We start from the raw sequence: 20329 nt of genomic DNA, 5'->3' as shown, positions 1-20329 counted from the left end.
TAGAGACAGGGCTCTTATAGGAGGTGCCCTGAAGCTGAGCGCACGCGCGTCGGGCCGGACTGCAGGGCGCCCCGGATCCAAGTGGGCAAAAGGGGCAAGGCCACAGCTGTCCGGCCCAGCCTGTTCTAGCCGCGCGCCTGTTCACGTGACACGAAGGGAGCGGAATTCCTCTGGAGTTAGCGCTATTTCCTGTAGGTGAAGGTTAAAATGCCCTGGGGGTTGGAGAAGCATCCCGATGCAACCTGACCTCGACTCGAGGCCTGGGGTCGGGGGACAGGCTCGGGCCCGGGCGCTCGCTAGGGGGGAGGGGTCTGGCTTGTGGAGAGGGTCGTGCACGCTAACTTGGGGGCGTAGACGTGGGGTGGGCTCACCGCTAGGGCTGAGATTCGGGTCCTTGATGTCAGAGAGAGGCGGGGCTTCCCGCCGTTCTTTTGAGAAGTAGGTAAGTAGGAAAATAGCTATCTTGAGGCTTTGTCGCCGCATTGACCTGTGGTGACCTCGTTAGGTGGTTGTGGTGACGTAAGGGGGGTGGGCTGGCGTTGTAAGAGGCGTGGTCAGGTCCCTGAGAGTTTTGGCCTGGTCCGGAGCCTGGGGGTGTAAGGGGCGTGGCCGCGCAGAAACTCGTGCCAAGGGGCGTGGCCCGGGAATCTGGGCTGGGAGAGGGGGCGTGCCTTCTTCTGGATAATTTAATTGTCGCGCCGACGTCCTAGCCCTGCCTTTTCTCCCTTAGGTGCCATCTCATGGAGACGCCGGAGGCTGCCGCCCCTGCTGGGGGCTTCTTCCCCTCTTTCCTGCTCCTGGGTTTCGCGACGCTAGTGGCCGCCTTGCTGGGTGCCGCTCACCGCCTGGGGCTCTTCTATCAGTTGATGCACAAGGTTCAGGGGAAATACAAGGGAGACGGGCCGGGGGCAGCCAAAGAAATGGACTTCCAGCGTTCTTTCCAGCTAACCCATTTTATAGGCGGGGAGAGTGAGGTCCGATTAATCCAGAGGGACTGGTCGGGAGATTCTTTCCAGTATCCTGTCGCTGTTGCCGAGCTGCTTACGGGGCTCTGGACTTTGCCTCTAGGAAGAGGTCACAGGGAGGCTACACCTGCCTGGGCACTCAACCCCCCACCCACCTCCTTCCTCAGGGGCCTCGAGCCCTCTTCACGGAGCAGTGCTCCGTAACACGATGGGGTCAGAGTGCAGAGAGCAGGCACCAGAGGACGTGGACGGCTGTGACTCTTTTATGACAGTTGCTGTCTGCTGAGCTCAGCGCTTCAGAGGGATTTTCCCACGTACCCAATACATTCCGGAATAGATACTCTTTGTTTCTGTCTTCATTTTCCACAAGAGGAAACCGAGGCTCAGAGAGGTTGTGCGATAGCTTGTGTTAGGAGACCTGTTTGGGGAAGAGCTGACCCCACAGACCTTGCTCTGAACCACTTGCCTCCACTCTCAGAAATTTACCCCTTCCCCAGACCCTCTCCCTAGTCTTTCCTCTCCTAACCTGGAGCAACCCTGACCCCTCCCCAGTCCTTCCTCTCCTAACCAGCAGCAACTTGAGGATTTGTGGAGGTTTAAGGCAAAGGCCTCTGGTGTGCGTTGCTGTGCAGAAGCACTGTCTGTGTCAGCAGGCTGCTCCCAGGTCAGGCACGTGGCGGCTGGCGGCCTGTTAACTGGGCCCAGTGAGTAGGAGGGAATTCTGGTAGGCTGGAGTCAGCAGTCACGTTAAGATGCCCTGATACTGGAGAGCAGGCCGTTCTGGAGTCCCAGCAGATGGCCCCTGGCCAAACTCCCTTGGGTTCTGTGGATCCACCTTCCCTAACCTCTCTTCCTGCTTGCTCCACCATCCCTGAGGCGGGCAGTGTTACAGAGTGGGGGGCTTTAAGAGCATGCGTTCTATGGGACTTTGAATCTTGCTCAGGAGTCTTGATCTCTGTAGTTGTAAAAGGATATGACATCAGGAGGATCTGATAAGATGATATGTCCTACTCTGAGCCAGGTGTATCGTGTAATATGTGCCTAAGCTTCCCCTGCCCTCCGACCCTGCCCCTGTCCTCCTTCCTGGGGGAGGGGGATTGTCCCTCTTCCCACCTGCCCTGGTGCCCGTGCCCTGGTCCTTGACAATCTCGCTTCTCCCCCTTTTCGGGCCCAGGTGGACAAGGCAAGCATCCGGCATGGTGGGGAGAATGTAGCAGCCGTGCTGAGGGCCCATGGCGTGCGGTTCCTTTTCACGCTGGTCGGCGGGCATATTTCCCCACTGCTGGTGGCCTGTGAGAAGCTGGGCATCCGCGTGGTGGACACCCGCCACGAAGTCACAGCCGTCTTTGCTGCTGATGCTGTGGCCCGCCTGACCGGTGAGGGCAGAGTGGAGAGGGCTAGGGGCTGGTGAGACTGGGATGTCTTCGAGGGGCAGGGTTTTTTGATGGGGGGGCTGGCCAGGAGGGTGGACACAGCTGTGACACGGTTTGTGTTTCAGGGACAGTGGGCGTGGTGGCGGTGACAGCGGGCCCCGGCCTCACCAACACAGTGACTGCGGTGAAGAATGCCCAGATAGCCCAGTCCCCAGTCCTGCTTCTGGGTGGGGCTGCCAGCACCCTGCTGCAGGTACCCTCTTCTTGAGGGGTGGCAGGGGCCCCAGGGAGCCTGGAAGTTCTCATGTGTTGACTCCCTGGACTCCTGTCTCCACCAGAACCGGGGCGCACTCCAGGCTATTGATCAGCTGTCCCTGTTCCGGCCACTCTGCAAGTTTTGTGCTTCTGTGCAGAGGGTGCGGGAGATCATTCCCACCCTGAGGGCCGCGATGGCTGCTGCTCAGTCGGGCACCCCAGGTGCGGGGCGGGGGCTGGGCAGTGGTCAGGCCCTAGGGCCTGGGGGCTGGGAGACACAGCAGACTCAGCGCTCTCCCTGTCCATGCAGGCCCGGTGTTTGTGGAACTGCCTGTTGATGTGCTGTACCCCTACTTCATGGTTCAGAAGGAGATGGTGTCAGCTAAGCCGCCCAAGGGCCTCATGGGTCGAGGGGTCTCCTGGTTAGTAGCCCAACTCCTACCATATCCTCCCCTATCCGCTGGCTTCTCCTGCAACCTCCTGCTAGCACCCATCTCTCCTTTGACTCATTCATTGATTTGCACATCAGTTGAGAGGAGCCAGCCTTGGGAAGAGCATTCCAGGTAGAGGAAATAGAATATGCACATGTGCTGAGGCAGGAATGAAGTTGGTGGGTTGGGAAAGCAAAGTGGCCCATGTGGTGGCCGCAGGTGAGCCAAGGGGAGAGGGGCAGAGACTGAGCTCAGAGCAGCCGGCAGGAGCCACTTCGCAGACCTGGGGCTTTGTTTTTAATTTGAGGTCCATTGAGAGGCACTGCAGGGCCTTAAGCATTGGCACTGGATACCCTGGCTTGGGTTTTTATTATGTTCCCTCTGGATGTTGCTGAAGTGTGGACTTTGGGGTCAGGTGGAAGCTGGGAAGCCAGGGAGGAGGTGTGGCGGTCACTGGGATGAGAGATGATGGTGGTCTGGAATCTGGGTGGTAGCTGTGGGATACATCTGGATGGGTCACATATGAGTGCCTGGACCTCCAGCAGGCCAGGATAAGGGAACGATGTGTCCCTGTGGGCCCATGACATGGGCACAGCTCAGTCTGGGACCACTGTGGGACTTCTGAGTGGTGAGTGGCCAGGATGTTGGAGAGAGCAGGTCAGTGGGGCTGGCCTGGGACAAGCTTGAAGGTTTTCCTGGAAGAGCTACAAGTTTCAAGGGGGAGTTTCTTTCTGTTGACGGGATAAAAAGGGTTCTAAGTAGGGGCATAGCCCTAGCAGAGGTACATGAAAAGGATCCATTTTTGGTCACCACTGAGGTGGGCCTGGCTGAAACAGGGGGCAGAAAGGAGAATCAGGGCTTCCCTGGTGGTGCACTGGTTGAGAGTCCGCCTGCCGATGCAGGGGACACGGGTTCGTGCCCCGGTCCGGGAAGATCCCACATGCCGCAGAGTGGCTAGGCCCGTGAGCCATGGCTGCTGAGCCTGCGCGTCTGGAGCCTGTGCTCTGCAACGGGAGAGGCCACAACAGTGAGAGGCCCGCGTACCGCAAAAAAAAAATAAAAAAAAAGAAAGGAGAATCAATTTTCCTCCTCCTCCTCCTCTTTGCCCTCTGTCCCTTGCATTTGCCTGTCCTTGCCCCTCTGCCTTCCATTCCCCCTCCAAATATTTAGCGAGTGCTGCTATGTGCTAGGTACCTGGATGGGCATGAACAGGACAGACAGGTCCCTGCACACGGGCGTGTGAGAAGCACCTCGAGGGCCAGCTCAAGGAGTAGCAGGTTTACTCACATGTTTTTTATACCAACCCTCTGAGTTAAGACTCAGAGGTATTATTATGCCCATTTCATAGATTAGGTAACTGAGACCCAAGGCAGTTGGATGACTTGCATGAAGTTGTCCAGTTTGTTAATGGCGCACTAGGATTCAGCCCGGAGGAACCTTCAATGCTTTATCCACAGAGCTGTGTTCCATCTATAATGAGTGAAATGAAAGTCCAGAGAGATGGGTTCGAATCCCAGGACTGCCACTAACTAGCTGTGTTAACCTTGAACAAATGATTAAACCTTTTTTTTTCTTCCAGTTTTATTGAGATATAATTGACATACAGCACTGTGTAAGTCTAAGGGTTACAGCGTAATGATTTGACTTATACATATTGTGATTAAATATATGACGTCAGCTTCCTCATCTGTAAGATGGACCGACGTTGCCTTTTCTCTCTAGACTGAGATTCTGTGATGAATAAAATGAGATTATTTTGACAGCGCAAAGCATATGAAGTATAAAGGAATTAACCATTATTATCTTAAATAAGAATAGGGCTGAGTCCAGTGTCATACCAAGCGTAAGGCAAGGTGTCTCCCAACCTTCCCCCGACACGATTAGGGAACTAGTCCCCTGCAAGGCTGGCTAGCGTCTTGCCTTTTCTTTCCATGTTAGGGTTCCCCATGGTTCCATCCTTGGTCTCTTCTCATTTTCTGTGATCTTTACTCCTCCTCGAAAGAGAAACAGAAGCTTCAGGCTCTGACTAATTCTAGCCGGCTGATGCCCACATGTGTATTTTTGGCTGGATTGGGTGTCCTTGAGGGCAGGGCTGAGCGGGATTGATCTTTGTGTCTCCAGGGCCCTGCACAGGGCCTCATGGAAGGTCAGGGCCCTGTGACCCAATGAGTAAGGAGACATCAGAAGCCAGAGAAAGGCAAGGGTACGGACAATTTTTAATAACTCCAATTAATCGAGTGTTTTGCAATGTGCTTTATATCCTGAGTGGCTAGATCACTGAACCTTGGGAGAGATGTTCCCTTTTACATTTTACAGAGGAGGAAGCTCAGAAAAGTTGAGTCACTCACCCACAGTCACACAGGAAGCAGCAGAGCCAGAACTCAAGCCCACCTCCGTCTGACCCCGCAACCATGGCCCCTGATTCTGGCACTCCACGCCAGTGGCACTTGTTTTTGAGGGTCTGTGTCAGGTTGGGATGGTCACCAGAACCTTCTGAGGGGAAACAGGCCACTGGGCACTCAGCCACTGGGGTCTGTCTGTCCCTGGGCTGTGGCTTTTGTACCTCTGTTCCTGTCCTACTGCCTTCCTGGTCCCTTTCCCGGCCCTTCTCCTCCTTCAGCTTCTGGAACCCTGGTATGACTCCTGGTAACTGACTCTTCCTCTCCCCTTCGCAGGTACTTAGAGAATTACCTGGCCAACCTCTTTGCAGGAGCCTGGGAGCCTCAGCCTGAGGGGCCTCTGCCTCTGGACATCCCTCAGGCTTCCCCTCAGCAGGTGAATTGCCTCTGTGCCCTGGCCAGGGACCCCCACCTGCTGTGTGGCTTCTCTCTGAACCAGTACTGGGGCTGTGATCTTGGGGCTGATGGTGACTCAGGGTTGGCTATTTGAGCCCCACCTCTTGCCCCAGGTTCAGCGCTGTGTTGAGATCCTGAGCCGGGCCAAAAGGCCCCTTGTGCTGCTTGGGAGCCAGGCCCTGTTGCCTCCGACACCCTCAGACAAACTTCGGTGAGAAGCCTCAGGCTTGCCCTTACTGTCACATCCCTGGTCCCCTGGGGCCCTGTGAGGAGGGGCAGGCCCTTGGCCACACTCACCTCTGTTCTGCCTGGACCCCTAGGGTTGCTGTGGAGACCCTGGGTGTCCCCTGCTTCCTGGGCGGGATGGCGCGGGGACTGCTGGGCCGGAGCCACCCCCTTCACATCCGGCAGAACCGCAGCGCTGCCCTGAAGAAGGCAGATGTTGTCGTCCTGGCAGGTGGGCCTCATCCTCCCACCCTCCCTTTCCTTTCCCTCCCACTAGGTACCTCCCTAATCGTGTAACCCTGCCCCTCCTAGTCAGATACTGGCTGGCACCCCACTCTCATAATCAGCCACCCTCCTACCTCTCACCACCCCCCTTCCCCTGGACCTGAAATTCAGGTAAACCCCGCCAGGTTGCAGTTGTGTCCTGTGACCCAGCTTTACACAAAGATAGCGGGCACCTGTGGTACTTTGTGTACAGCATTTGCATTTGTACGCGTTATGCAGCATTTACACAGCACGTACACCTACAGCATATATATTTTTACATAAAGTGCTTGAATCCTGCCAGAGACATAATAGTTGTATCAGTTAGCTATTGTTGTATAATAACCACCGTGAACTCAGTGGCTTAAAATGCACTTATCATTTCTCAAGACCCACCTGGGGTTAGGTGGTAGTTTTTGTCATTTTGGTAGGGCTCACTCCTGAGTCTGCACTCCGAGAGGCGGGACGGCAGCTGTGCTGATCCAGGCTGGGCTGGCTTGTAACTTGGGGGTTGGTTGGCTGTAGGCTGGGCTAGCTTGGCCTCAGCTGGGGTAACTGAGTTCTTTCACTCTCCCCTACCCACTCCATGTTTCTCATCATCCAGCAGGCTAGCCTGGGCTTGTTTACTTGGTGTACGTTGAGAAACATGCAGGGCTTGGGGAGCAAGTTAATGTGAGAGGGAGAGAGTGGAAGCTGCAGGGCTTCGGGAGGTCTGGCCTCAGGAACGCATGCCATCACTTCTCTCACATTCTATGGGCCAAAGCACGTCCTGAGGCCAGCCCAGGTTCATGGGGTGGGGAGCTGCAAAGTCTCATTGCAGGTGACACTGGTACAGGGAGAGGTGAAGACCTTTATGCATTCAGTCTACCATGGTGGATTAAGTAAGGTAGGGGGTACTCCCCAGGATGCTGGCCCTTTGTCCACCGAGACTCTGTCCCCTACCCCAGGAACGGTGTGTGACTTCCGTCTGTCCTATGGCCGTGTCCTCAGCCGCAGCAGCAAGATCATCATTGTCAACCGTAACCGGAAAGAGATGTTGATGAACTCAGATATGTTCTGGAAGCCCCAGGAGGCTGTGCAGGGTGAGCCCCTAGCAGCCCCCACACATATGTGTTCTTTCCGGTCCCTCTCCTCCTGGCCTCTGCTGCAGCTGGCTTGAGCTGGGTGCTGGTGACCAAGGCCTGGACCGTGCCCCAGGGGGCTCCGAGTCGGCCAGAGATGCCTATTTGGTCCTTAGACTGATGGGGTGCTTCTGGATGAACTAATGGTAGGGTGGGCACCAGAGGGAAGGCCTGGGAATGTGCGTGTGATCACATCCCCTGTCTGTACTCTCCCATGTCGCCTGCTGCCCTTAGGACCTGCCCCGAGGTCTCTCTTGTCCTGTTGTGGCTCCTCCACCCCGTTCAGTCCTCTTCCATGGCCTTTCCAGGCCCTGCTTTGCCCATCGTTCCAAGGACGTTGACTACCCTGCGGTGCAGGCGAGAGGGAACTTGTGTCAAGCAGAGAAGTGGCACCACTTGCATTCGTGTTTGGGAAGATCCACTGTAGCAGCTGGTGGGCAGCGAGTTGGAGGGGACCGGGTGGAGGCAAGCGGCCTGTTAGGGCAGGACAGAAACGATGAGGCCTGGAGTGGGGATGGAGAGGGAGGAGAAACTCAACTTCGCTGAGCCTCTGTGTGATCATTTCTAAAATGGAGATGGGGAAAAGTACATCATCACTGGCTTGTTTATTTGTTCACTGTACAAGCAGTCTGCATGCCTGGGTTGTAGAGATGTGCTTGGAGGATGGAGGTGTTTTTAGTGATGTGTTTCAGAGGCAGAATTGACAGGACTGCCTGATCTGGGGTGTGATGGGGAGGCAGGAGACAGAGGCTGATGTGAGTTTCTAACCCACTTTGTGCTCCCTAAACCTAGTTTCTTTGGCCTTGCTCTCCCTCACAGCCCTGCTGCCCTAACTTGGTTCTGGCAGGCTCTGGGGTGCGTTTCACCCATTTTGTGCTAGGACCCCCTGGCCTGCTTCTTTGCCTCCTGTGCAGATGACTGTTCGCTTCCTGCTGTCTTTGGGCCTCTGGTGCTTGAAGGGCAGGAGGAGGCCATCTCCCTGCAGCTGTGCCCTCTTCCTTCCCCAGGAGACGTGGGCTCCTTCATGGTGAAGCTGGCACAGGGCCTTCAGGGCCAGACATGGGCCTCAGACTGGGCAGAGGAGCTTCGGCAGGCTGACCGACAGAAGGAGCAGACCTTTAGGTGGGGGCTGGGTAGAGTGGACTTGGGGGGGTTGCGGGTTCCCGGGGGCCCATGCCGCTGGCTCTGCTGACCTGCGTTGCTCCATCACAGGGAGAAGGCATCGATGCCTGTAGCCGAGCACCTTAACCCGGTGCGGGTACTGCAGCTGGTGGAGGAAACTTTGCCCGACAACTCCATTCTGGTGGTCGATGGTGGGGACTTCGTGGGTACAGCTGCCCACCTGGTGCAGCCCCGTGGCCCCCTGCGCTGGCTCGATCCTGGTAAGGGCGGGCCTATGCCTGGGGCAGCTTGCATCGTCGGGGCCCCTTCACACCCACCTGCTCTTGTTTCTTCTAGGGGCCTTCGGTACTCTGGGGGTTGGTGCAGGATTTGCACTTGGCGCCAAACTGTGTCAGCCGGATGCCGAGGTGAGTCAGAGTGTGCTGGGGGCAGGAGGCTTGCTGCTTTCTGGGCTGTGAGCCACCCCAGCCATCCTTGGTACCCCCTCAGGTCTGGTGCCTGTTTGGGGATGGAGCCTTTGGCTACAGCCTCATCGAATTTGACACCTTCGTCAGACACAAGGTGACCGGGTGACCAAGGGAAGCTCCTAGCGTGGGGTTCTGGGAGATGTCATCAGGGGTGGGGTGGGCTGGGGAGGGAGCTGCTTGGTTCACAGGGGTCCTGTCCCTGTCTTTGACCTGTGGCTGGCCAAGCCCTGGGACTGAAGGCTGTGGCCTGGCCTCATCCTCTCCCTGCAGATCCCAGTGATGGCTTTGATAGGGAATGATGCTGGCTGGACCCAGATTTCTCGGGAGCAGGTGCCCTGTCTGGGCAGCAATGTGGCCTGTGGCTTGGCTTACACCGGTGAGGGGCCTGAAATGGGTGGGAAGGGGGAAAGCTGTTTTAGGCCCAGCTGAATGTATGTTCCTCTCCTGGGCTAGCTGCATGGTAGGCTGGGTTCTGCCATCATTCTGACTTGATCTCCCCTTTTAGGTTATCACAAGGCGGCCATGGGACTGGGAGCCCAGGGCTTGCTACTTTCACGAGAGAGTGAGGATCAGGTGGTCAAGGTGCTGCATGATGCCCAGCAGCAGTGCCAAGATGGCCACCCAGTTGTGGTCAACATCCTCATCGGGAGGACAGACTTCCGAGATGGCTCCATTGCCGTGTAGGGCCTCATGGGTCAGTGCCCTTGGCTCTCTTCCCACCCCTGGACTGTGCCAAGCTGGTTGGTGCCAGGCTGGTTTCTCATCCTTGCTTGCCCTGGGCCTATCCCATGAGGCCCAGTGACCCTAGAACCCTCCCTGAGGACAAGGAGGGGCTGGAGGGCTCAGAGCTCAGAGAGGCTCCTTGGCAGCACTGGAGAGCCCTTGGGCCTTTTTCTTTGTGGGCTCAGCTGTGTCCTTTCTCCCCTTTTCTCTTACACATTGAATAAACCACCTCTGGTCCATGTGGGCCCAAGTACTCATCCCAGAACCTGTGCATACTGATTTATTGTCCACAAAGATGGAAGTGAGGGAAAGAGGGAGGAGACAGGAGGGGACCCTACTCTCCCACTGGAACTCTGGGGCTCACTGAGGCACCATTACTGGAGATTTCAGGGTGCCTGGGCACTGCAAACTCTTTCCCCGCTCTGTGGTCCCTGAAAGAGCCCCACATGCCTGCTCTAGACATGTCCATGCACACTAGTCCTCACACACAGACACACACGCACGGAGGCAATAAATATGTTCCGTACCAAAATGCCCCCAGCCTGACACTTCAGGTGGGGCCCCTCCGAAAGGGAGGTCTTATAAGTGCTCAATTTGTTCAGGAATGGGGAGGAAGAATTGGGGAGGGGAAGGGCCATACTCTGCTATCTACTTTTGCTGGTTTGAGGCAATCATGGGGTTTTCCTTGGAAAAGAGGGTGGGGAAACCAGCTGTTTTCCTATAAGCCTCAGGCTGCCCCTATCCAGCCAGAGCCCAGGTTAGGGGCTTTCCCCCACCCTGCCTCAAACAGTACCTCATGATAGTCCTTGGGCCCGCCGAGGGAGAAGCAGAGTGCAGTGCTCAAAGCTAATACTGATTTGGTTGGCAGCAGCAAGAGGACTGACTGGGGGGGGGGGTGTCTCACCATCCCAGGGCGATGCTCACAGTAACTGGCGTTTCCCTGGCTAAGGGGAAGCAAGAGAGGCCAGCCAGCCCTGCAAGCAGAACTGCCTTTTGGCAGCCGGGAAGAAGCCCTTGGTACTCAGAAAAGATGGCCACAATAGCTGGTCCCGAAAATTCCTAATCCCCGGCCTTCGCAACCAGTGCCCGAATGTTGAGCACTGGAAACGAGGAATGATTCTCAGCAATGGGTTGGCTGATCACTAGGCAACTCCCCAGGAACCAGGAGCTAGGCCTGAGCTACAGGTCTGGTCCCCCTAGGTCGTTAGGACACCGCCTTAGCAACCATGAGCCCGGCCTTAGTAATCGGGGTCCGGCCCCGCCCGGCTCACAGACACACGTTGATCTGCTTGGAGAGCTCTCTCTCCAGGTCCATGATGAGGGCATCAAAGTCTTTGAGGTTCAGGTGCGGGTTGAAGGGAGCCTCGAAGTCGTCTTCGAAGTCGGTGGCGACCGTCGGCTCGCCAGCCTCTTCGTCCTCGTCTTCGCTGTCGCTGCCCGTCACGTGGTCGTAGTCCGGCCCGGACAGGAAGTCCCGCCCACAAGGCAGGAAGTCCCGCCCGCAAACGCTCCAGTCACCGGCGTAGCGGTTGCTCGGGGGGCTCTCGGGGCCGCCCCGGCCGCGGGGCCGAGTCACCACTTCGGGGCTCGCTAGCGGCAAGTGCAGCGGCGGCTGTCGTTTGGGTCGCAGGTACGGGACCAGTTCCGGAGCCTCTGGGGGCCTGCGCGGATCTGCGGAGGGAGAGGGAGGGCTTGGATGATGTCACGCCCAGCTGTGGCGACTAGACCTCTGATTGGCTGCTTCGGTAGCCAGGCCCCTGATTGGCCGGTCGAAAGGCAAGGCCTTCGACCGGATCAGGATTTCACTGGCTGAGCTAGAACTGGTTGCTGAGGCAACCAGGTACCAGCTTACTCGGACTAGGGGGCGTGGCTTGCCTGAAGCCCGAGACTCTGATTGGCCACTGGAGAAAGCAGCGTAGCGGCAGCCTGGCTACGATCGGCGGCGCGGGGGCGGGGGCGAGGGCCAGCTCACCTGGCCAGGCTTGCAGCAGGTAGTGCAGCACCTCGATGTGGCGCTTGAAGTCCACTGCATTCGAGAGGCCCGGGCCAGAGCTGCGGATGCGGGGCCTGGCGGGTGCCTGGCGCGCCGGCAGCAGCACAGGACCGAAGCAAACGGCCAGGTTCTGCGGAGTCATGCGGTTGTGGGCGTGGAAGGAGGAGACAAGGCGCAGGTGGTCCAGGAGAAGCGTCAATGTAGCCTGAGAGGAGAGGGTTGGGAGAGCATGAGGTGGGCAAAGCCGGTCCCCTGTCGCTCCTGAGGGAGACTAAGGCGGTTCAGAATGGGGAAACTGAGGTTCAAGGTCTCATAGCTGGGTGATGACCCAGCTAAGACTTAACCATTAGGTATTAGTATTATGATCCCATTTTGCTGGAGGGGAGACTGAAGCGAAAGGTAACTCAACTTTGAAATGGCAGAACTTGGGCTTGAGTCTACTCCTCTGTGTGTTAGGCAGGGCTGGTATTAATCCCATTTTATAGATGAGGATATTGAGGCACAGAGAGGGTCGGGACTTGTCCAGGATACCACAGCCAGGAACTTCCCTTATGGTAGGTTGACACACCTGTGTTCAGAGTCTGTATTTTTGATACATTCTGCCTGTGAAACCTTAAGTAACTCACTCAACTGCTCTGGGCTTTGGCTTCCATATCTATAAAGTGGGGATACTAATAGCACCTATTTTCTAGAATTGTAACAATGCCACACATTCATGGCCATCACAGGCCCAGGCATGGGTGAAACATTCTGCTGATGTCAGCCCACTCCCTGTCTTGCCTGCTCCCACCAGGCCCAACTCACCCTCTCCACATCTGGCAGGCAGCTGAGGAGCCCACGGGTGCCCTCAGTGCTGGAAGGAGCCCTGCTTGGGGGCTCTCGGGCCATGGCCTCCAACACCACCTGATAGAGGGGCTGGGTGATGAGCGGGGTAGGCAGCTCCCGCAGATAATCCTTGAGGATGCCTGTGGATACAGGGCCCACTCTGGTCAGGGCACCCCTGGTTTCTGAGGCTGGAGATTCAGCTGGGGCTGGGAGCAGGGGAACAGGAGGAGGATAGGTGCAGGAAGGTGAAAACAAGGCCAACAGAAGGGGTGAGGTCCCAGAGGGACCACAGGGACTGCCTTGAGGTGAGGGTTGAATGGGGAGCAGGCAGGAGAGAGAAGGGGCATGCTGACCAGTGATGACATTGATATCGGGGTACAGGTCCTCGGAGAGGCAGACAGCTGCACTGTCCCGCTCAAAGGCATCTCGAAGCTCTTTCTTCACGGCTGCTGAGCCACACAGACGGTACAGCCCCACTACCTGGGGGCAGGAGCAGAGCGATGTCCTCTTGTCAGGGCCACAGACTGATCAGGGCCCTGTGGGTGAGGGCCAGAGGCCTAGATCACAGTGGCAATGGGCTGAGAGGTTGGGGGCTGGCTGTAGCTTCACTGGCTGCCTTCCTGCTCCTCTGACGCCTGTCATTGGGGATCCCACCTGGCTGCCTGGACAGCCTGGCCCTGTAGACCCTCTGGATCACTTGTCCTGGCACCAACATCCTTTGACTCAGGAAACTCTGACTCATTTTCAGCTTACTTGTCACCTCCTCTGGAAAGCCTTCCTTGACTATCCCAACCAGCGGGTCAGGTCCTGCTTTAAGCTCTCCCAGTTTCTTTGCTCTTATCCCAGCCACAGTTTTACATATGTGATTTATTAGAGACATGTCTTTTCCCCCATCAGACTCTGAGCTCCAGAACGGCTGGGATCCTATGTTACTAAATGAACAGATGACCCATGAATTCTGGGCTAGGTGCTAGGGTCTGGAGGGAGCGGGAGCTCCTGCCCTTGTTTAGGCTGGGATTGGAGCCAGGAGTTCCCCAGGTGGGGTAGGGGGAAGCCTGGCCTCCATACCCTGGGTGTTCTGGGGAGATGTTCTGAGGTCTTGGGCCTAGCTAGGGTGGGGTGAGGGACTTACCCGTAGCCCTCGGCGCTCGATCTGCCCAACACACTTCTGGATGATGAGGGGCACCTGGCCCGGGGACTGTTCCCGCTCCACCAGCAGTGGCAGGGGAAGCCCGAAGACTCGGGGCTCAGCTGTGCCTGGTGCTTCCTGTTGCTCCGACAGGGTCAGCTTGGCATACAGCAGCCCTTGGGGCTCCAGGCGCACAGCCAGCTGCTGGGCCTCGCACCCTGAAGACACAAGGGGACCTCCTGAGTCTAGTCTGCCCCCACGGGCTCCCGTGCCCTGGTTCCTACTCCAACCCACGCCCCATCCTGGGCTTAGTACCCTGGGCAATCTGGAGGAAGGAGGGAGCCCTGAGCTGAATCCTGTGCCCTACACCTCCCCTGCAGCCATGCATCCTACCTCGGAAAACCGTGGGCAGCAGCACAGTACCCTGGGCGCAGGGCCGGTGCCGCCGAACGCCGGGGTCCCACGCCAGCACCAGGGCCCGCAGCAGCCTCGCGGCCTCGAGTTCCAGGTGGAAGGTGTGGTCCAGCCGCAGGAAGTCTGGCCCCCCACGCAGCGGCCCCGTTCGGGCCCGGGCCACCCCATCCACCTGCAGCAGGCAGCAGAGGTCTCGCGGAGTGGCCCCAGGTGCCGGTCGCAGCCCCCCCAGCCCGTACAGGTGCAGGCTGAGGCGGCCCCAGAGTGCAGTGGGGGGCGTCCGGGCCGATGGGCCCACCTCATAGGGGCGGAAGGCGGTGGGCGACGGGGGCCCTGCTGGGCGCTCAGGAGAGTCGCCATCACTGAGGTAACCGGCCCTCAGGCCCCGTGCGCCCTCAGACACTGCCGCCCGCCCCGGGGTCCCCACGCTGCTGTCCAGGTGGTAACGGCTGATGACGGACCCCGCGGGGGCGGCTCGCTCACGCTCTCGGCCAGCCCGGGTGCTCCGCAGACTCAGGCGGCGCCGCAGCTCGGGCAGCTTCTTCATCTTCATTGAGAGCCGCCTGGCCGGGCCTGGGGACTTGGTGCGGGAGGCTTTGGCTGGGGGACTGGCGGGGGCTGCGCCTATGGGGAGAGCAGACCTCAGGGTCCAGAAATCTGGGCTCGGGATGGGGGTGAGGCTTGTAGTCATCTTGGGGGTCCCGGGGTGTGAGGCTTGTGCTCACCTGGGGAGGCCAGGCTCTCCTGCTCAGCTGAGCCTGGCTGTGGGCCTGGGAGCTCAGGTGCCGGGAGTCTGGGGTCCTCCTCAGGGATGGGGTTGTACCAGATCTCACCAGCAGGCTCCCTACTGCCAGCTGCCCCGGGCCCCAAGGTGGCCTCATCTGGTGGCTTGGCCCCGCCCAGCACCCATCGGCGGCTGCTGGGCTCCAGGCTCTGCAGGTAGGCACCCCGAGCCGGGCTCCGAGATGCCTCGGGGCTGGGGGGCCCCTCTGCTCCAGCCTGGGATCCTTCCGGGGCCAGGGGCTCTGGTTCTGGAGGACTGGGCTCCGGGCGCTGGGCTGGGCGGCCTGGCAGAGAGCAAGGGTGGTGAGACTTGGCCTCCCACTGCTCCCAGAGCAGTCCCGGCCCAGGGCTCTTCCCCCAGCAGGAGAATGCACTCAGCACTGACACTCCACACATTCATTTGGAATGGGTGGTTGCAGGCCAGCAGTCTCATCGGTTACCAGCTTGCGGCCTCCTCCCCAACCTCCCTGGCCCTGGTATCCCAAACAAGACTCTGTCCCTCTGCTCTCCAGCCTCAGAGGTCTGGTGGGGTTTCTTTGGGCCTGGGCCCTGCATTCCCCACTCTACTTCCCTACACCTCTCATTTACTCTGCATGGAGCCCTGCCCTTGTCCCTTCTCACTGGGTGGCTTTGGGAAAGTCACTTTCCATCTCTGAGCCTCAGTGTCCTCCTGTGAAATGTGGGGATTTGATGCCACCCTTCAGGGAGGCTTCAGGGAGCTCAACATGGAGAGCACTTCATAGGCACTCATATCTTGGTCAAGCGCATAGCCCACAGTGGACGCTGCCTAGCTTGCTTGGAAGACAGGAGCAGGCATGACAGTGAGTGAGTGCCTGCTGGGTTCTCCCATACCTGCAGCATGTCACTCCCCACCTCCCTGCCTGTCTTCCAAACCCCTGCCACCGTCTCTCAGCCCAGGACTGACCCCCACGGTCAATGCCTCCCCCTTGGGACCTCCCCCTCCTGCTCCATCCTCCTCTCTGTGACATCCCGGGCTGTTTCCTGTGTGTGTTTGTGCGTGGGCACCCCTGTTCCTTCTCTCTGCTCTGGGAACCTTGGGAATCTTTGGGAAGGGCTGGGGGGAGGTCAGATCCATGGAGTCTTCTGCCCTCCCTCCTTTAACTCCTTCCTTTCCGGGACTTCCTGTCCCACGCAGCTCTGATTTCTTTAAGGTCCTGCCCGTTTCTTTAAGGACTCCCTCCTCTGGTCACTTCAGATTTCCACTCCCCAGGACTCTCTCTCTGGGTTCATTTAGTAGCATAGTCCACAGAGCTGTTAAGTCACTTCACTGGCACTGGGTAAATGACCCAACTGCTCCGTGCCTCAGTTTCCCCATCTGTATAAAGGGGACAGTTTCTCGGGGCTGCCTAAGGTTGGGTGTAGCTGCAGTCACTGGTTAATAGGTGAGAGGGGGTGGGGGGTAGCCACCATGATTGATGCACCACCTCTCTCCCTCTGCAGGAGTACGCCCCTATCTCCCATCCCAGGTCTCCAGGGCTCAGGGTGTCCCCTGCCCGGCCTGAAGAAGCCCCAGTTTCTAGGCCTCCCAGCTCCTCCTCCCCTGCACTCTCCAGGCGCTCTGCCTCGGCCCCATTTCCTGTCAGGGGCGAGGCCCCCTCCCGGGCCTCCCAAGGAGCCGAAGCGCTGGCATCCCTGGCCAGGCGCACATAACGGTCCGCGCCCCCTCTCCCCCCAGCCCGTTACTTTCAGGACCTTTGCGTGCCCCGGCCCCCAACCCCGGCCCCCAGGGGTATCCGCAGGGCTTCCCCTGTCCATCCTTGGGGCCCCAGGACCCGCTTCCAGGCCGGGTGGGGTTCGGCGCCCCTTCTTCCCCACCTCCCCCTCTCACCGCGCTCCTTCGCGTCTGACTTTTTCCGGGGAAGTTTCTCCCGGCCCCGAAGGCGGGAGAAGGTTTTCCTGAGTAGCGGCTCGGCCATGCTGGGGCCCGGGCCGGGCGGAGTGCGCGCCCCGGGCTCCGGCCGCGCCGCCCCCCGCCCTCCCCGCCCCGCCCGGGCCTCCCCGCCCGCCCCCCGCCCCGCGCCAGCAGGAAGCGCATTCCGGGAATGCTTGGCCCAAACTTTTTTTTTTTTTTTCCCCTTCCCGCGGCCTGAGCGAGCGATGCTGGGAGATGTAGTCAGTCGCCCGGGCCGGGAGGGGGAGGGAACGGGGGCTCTGTGCTACCTTCCTGGGCTCCAGCTCTGAATATCTGGGCGCAGTCGCGGGCCCTAGTCTTTCCTATTATCCACCCTCCGTTGGTGATCGCCTACAGAAAGTTCTCTGGGGTTTACTTCCAAAATGCATCCTGAACAAATCCCTTCTCTTTCCTCCCATCCACTGCTCCAGCCTGGTGCAAGCCCTGGCACCACTCGTTTTGATGACACCCCCTCTTCCTTAGTTTCCCGGATGCCACTCTGGTGCCTCCCTCCTCCACCCAGTTCTCCACTCCCCTTTCCCCCCAATTCCAGTTACTACTGCTCTTTAACAAACCATCCCAAACAGCCGTTTCATGATGCTCACAGATGCTGTGGGTCAGGAATTGGGGCAGGGCAGAGCTGACGTTGATTGTTTCTACTCCTCAGTTGGAAAGACTTAGAGGCTTAGGGGTGGTTCAACAAATGAGGGGCCAGAATCATCTGGAGGCATGTTCACTTGCAGTTGATGCCAGGTGTGGGCTGGGACCTCTGCAGGGGCTGTGGACTAGGGCACCTCCACAGGCCTCTTGGTGTGAACTGGGTTCCTCCTAGCAGGTCAGTAGTCAGGGTAGTTGGGATTCTTACATAGCCACCCAGGGCTTCAAAAATGAACAAGGCAGGGCTTCCCTGGTGGCGCAGTGGTTGAGAGTCCGCCTGGCGATGCAGGAGACATAGGTTCGTGCCCCGGTCCGGGAAGAACCCACATGTCGCAGAGCGGTTAGGCCCGTGAGCCATGGCCGCTGAGCCTGCGCATCCAGAGCCTGTGCTCTGCAACGGGAGAGGCCACAACAGTGAGAGGCCCGCGTACCACAAAAAAAAAAAAAAAAAAAGTAAAAGGCAGAAGCTACATTATCTTTTCTGATCCAGCTTGGAATGTCACACTGTGTTACTTCCCGCACCAGATTCAAGGGAAAGGAACATAGACTCCACCTCTGTGAATGGGTGGTGTGTCAAGGTGACCTTGTAACATTCTTTGTGCAAGAGAATGTGGGGTGGGAGATATTATTGTGGCCATTTTGGAAAATTTAACCTGCCTCACTCCTATATTCCATTCTCCATGCTGTGCCCAGAGTGGACTTAAAAACCTGAAATCAGATCATAGCACATCCCTGCTGAACAGTCTTCCCATAACTGCTCACCCCACCTAAAATAAAATCCAGATTCCCACAAATAAAATCCAGCCACAACAAGACTTCTGGCCTCATATCCTTTGTTGTCCTCATGGCCCCCCATGACCTCCTCTCCGATTCTCCTTCACATCAAACTGTTCCTGCCCCAGTCCCTTTGCACTTGCAGTTCCCGCTGCCTGGAAAACACTAGTTCATTTGAAGCTGCCTTTTTCTCATCCTTTAGGTCCAATGGCACTTCCTTGGGAGGCCCTCCCCTCCCTGACCACCTACCACTGTCCAGTCATTATTACATCACTGCATTTCATTTCTTCTAACACTTGCCACAGCTTGAACTTTATAGTTCAGTGATTTGTGTTAGTTTATCTGTCTCCTTGTTCAGACTGGGGCTGACCACGTAATACTTGTCTGTCTTATTCACTGCTGAATGTTCAGGTGGGAGATCAGGTGCCACGTGATGGAGGCCTGTACAGAGGAGGTTGTGTGTGTGTGGTGATAATATGTCTTGGTGCAGATCTCTGTGCTTATCCTACTTTGAGATCATTGAGATTCTTGGATGTGTAGATTCATGTCTTTCATCAACGTTGGGCAATTTTGGGGCCATTATTTCTTCAACTATTCTTTCTGTCCCTTTCTCTTCTCTCCTTCTGGGATTCCTGTTACGCATATAATGGTATGGTTGATGGTGTCCCACAGGTCTCAGGCTCTGTTAATTTTTCTTAACAATTTTTAAAAATAAATTTATTTATTTTTGGCTGTGTTGGGTCTTCATTGCTGCATGCGGGCTTTCTCTAGTTGTGGCGAGTGGGGACTACTCTTCGTTGTGGCACACAGGCTTCTTGTTGTGGTGGCTTCTCTTGTTATGGAGCATAGGCTCTAGGCACGCAGGCTTCAGTAGTTGTGGCATGCAGGCTCAGGAGCTGTGGCTTGTGGGCTCTAGAGTGCAGGCTCAGTAGTTGTGGCACATGGGCTTAGTTGCCCTGTGGCATGTGGATCTTCCCAGACCAGGGTTCGAACCTGTGTCCCCTGCATTGGCAGGCAGATTCTTAACCACTGCACCAACAGGGAAGTCCCTAATTTTTCTTGGATGTGTGTGTTTGGGAGGAGGAGTCAGGTTGAGAGTGGAGTGCACACCATCAGATCCCTGCCCAGATGCCTTTGAGGCAACTGCCGACAGTGGAGAGAGTGGTCGGGGGTCAAGACAACACCTCTTCACAAGTTGAGGGGAAGGGCTGTAGGACTAGTGTACTTTGGGGTACTCTAACTCAGAGGAGCTAGAGACCAATGTAGGGGTGAGAGCAGCCCTTGGCCCCACCCATATCATGTCAGATGATTGAAGAACGCTCACAGGTCACATCAATATTTGTTATGTTTTTGGTAAACCCTTTGACAGGGTTTCTGTACTTTTCCTGTTGCATTTATTTGGCTACATGTAGCTCATTTAATTCACAGTTGGCAATGATTCTTTCTCAGCAATCAGAAATTCTTGATAAGTGAGAACAAATGATCTACAGACTGTATACAATGGTTATGAATGCTAAATTTCACACTTTGTGAAGTTTGTACAATTATTCATCTGAATTTTGCTAGTTGCTGTTTGGATTTTGGAGTGTGTGTGTATGTGTATTCTTTCCTCCAAATATTCACATTGTTGGCTTATGTGCTATGCTTATGATTCTTGATGGATAAATCAGCCCCCAGCAGATACAGGGATTTGTTGAAATGCAGGCAGGGGGGTAGGTCAGGTTTGAGTGGAGCTCTACACCTCTGTGGCAGACAATGGAAGTTGGTGGATAAGTACCCTAGCTTCCTCATCCCTTGTATGGAGTGACTAAGGTGTGTTTTCCACACTGATTCTCAGAGGTCCCCATGGGATTGAGTTCCAGCTGCCCCCAGTGGAAACTTGCATATCAATGCACTCTTTACTGATTCCCTTCCCTTCTCTGTCTCACTTCTCCACCTCCCTTTCAGCATTTCCTATATCACTTTCCAAATAAACTACTTGCCCTTGAATACTTATCTCAGGATCAGCTTCTGGGAACCACCAAATGAAGACATTCTCTCTAGGCCTCAGTTTCCTCACCCATCCAAAGGGAAGAATAACTCCCCCTGTTATCAAGGTTAT

General features: G+C 56.9%; 2 protein-coding genes across 5 annotated transcripts; one reads left to right on the top strand and one right to left on the bottom strand.

Annotated features, from left to right (window-relative positions):
- Positions 1–38: 38 nt before the first annotated feature.
- On the top strand, positions 39–9998 carry ILVBL (ilvB acetolactate synthase like). 3 transcript variants are annotated; one of them, XM_065873252.1, is made up of 16 exons: positions 39–191; positions 731–875; positions 2140–2341; positions 2464–2591; positions 2677–2815; positions 2904–3015; positions 5700–5799; positions 5933–6030; positions 6140–6276; positions 7256–7390; positions 8437–8551; positions 8642–8811; positions 8888–8958; positions 9041–9112; positions 9289–9394; positions 9524–9998. In XM_065873252.1, the coding sequence occupies exons 2-16, from the start codon at positions 741–743 to the stop codon at positions 9700–9702; spliced, it is 1899 nt and encodes a 632-aa protein (XP_065729324.1). In that variant the 5' UTR covers positions 39–191; positions 731–740; the 3' UTR covers positions 9703–9998. The 3 variants fall into 3 exon arrangements, with proteins under 3 accessions (XP_065729324.1, XP_065729325.1, XP_065729323.1); XM_065873253.1 differs by having other exon boundaries at positions 45–103; positions 728–875; positions 9524–9712; XM_065873251.1 differs by having other exon boundaries at positions 179–442; positions 9524–9712.
- A 7-nt stretch (positions 9999–10005) lies between these two features.
- SYDE1 (synapse defective Rho GTPase homolog 1) lies at positions 10006–16822 on the bottom strand. 2 transcript variants are annotated; one of them, XM_065873248.1, is made up of 8 exons: positions 16735–16822; positions 14828–15169; positions 14082–14726; positions 13692–13906; positions 12913–13039; positions 12539–12699; positions 11714–11939; positions 10006–11412 (listed from the first exon to the last, which is right to left on the bottom strand). In XM_065873248.1, exons 1-8 carry the CDS (start codon positions 16820–16822, stop codon positions 11009–11011), a joined length of 2208 nt encoding a protein of 735 aa, XP_065729320.1. In that variant the 3' UTR covers positions 10006–11008. The 2 variants fall into 2 exon arrangements, with proteins under 2 accessions (XP_065729320.1, XP_065729322.1); XM_065873250.1 differs by having other exon boundaries at positions 14828–14983.
- Positions 16823–20329: the final 3507 nt, after the last annotated feature.

The sequence above is a fragment of the Phocoena phocoena genome, chromosome 3 (genome assembly GCF_963924675.1).
Source record: "Phocoena phocoena chromosome 3, mPhoPho1.1, whole genome shotgun sequence".
Classification (NCBI taxonomy): domain Eukaryota; kingdom Metazoa; phylum Chordata; class Mammalia; order Artiodactyla; family Phocoenidae; genus Phocoena; species Phocoena phocoena.
The sequence above is the reverse complement of the archived record's forward strand: the minus strand, read 5'-3'. Positions and strand labels throughout refer to the sequence as shown.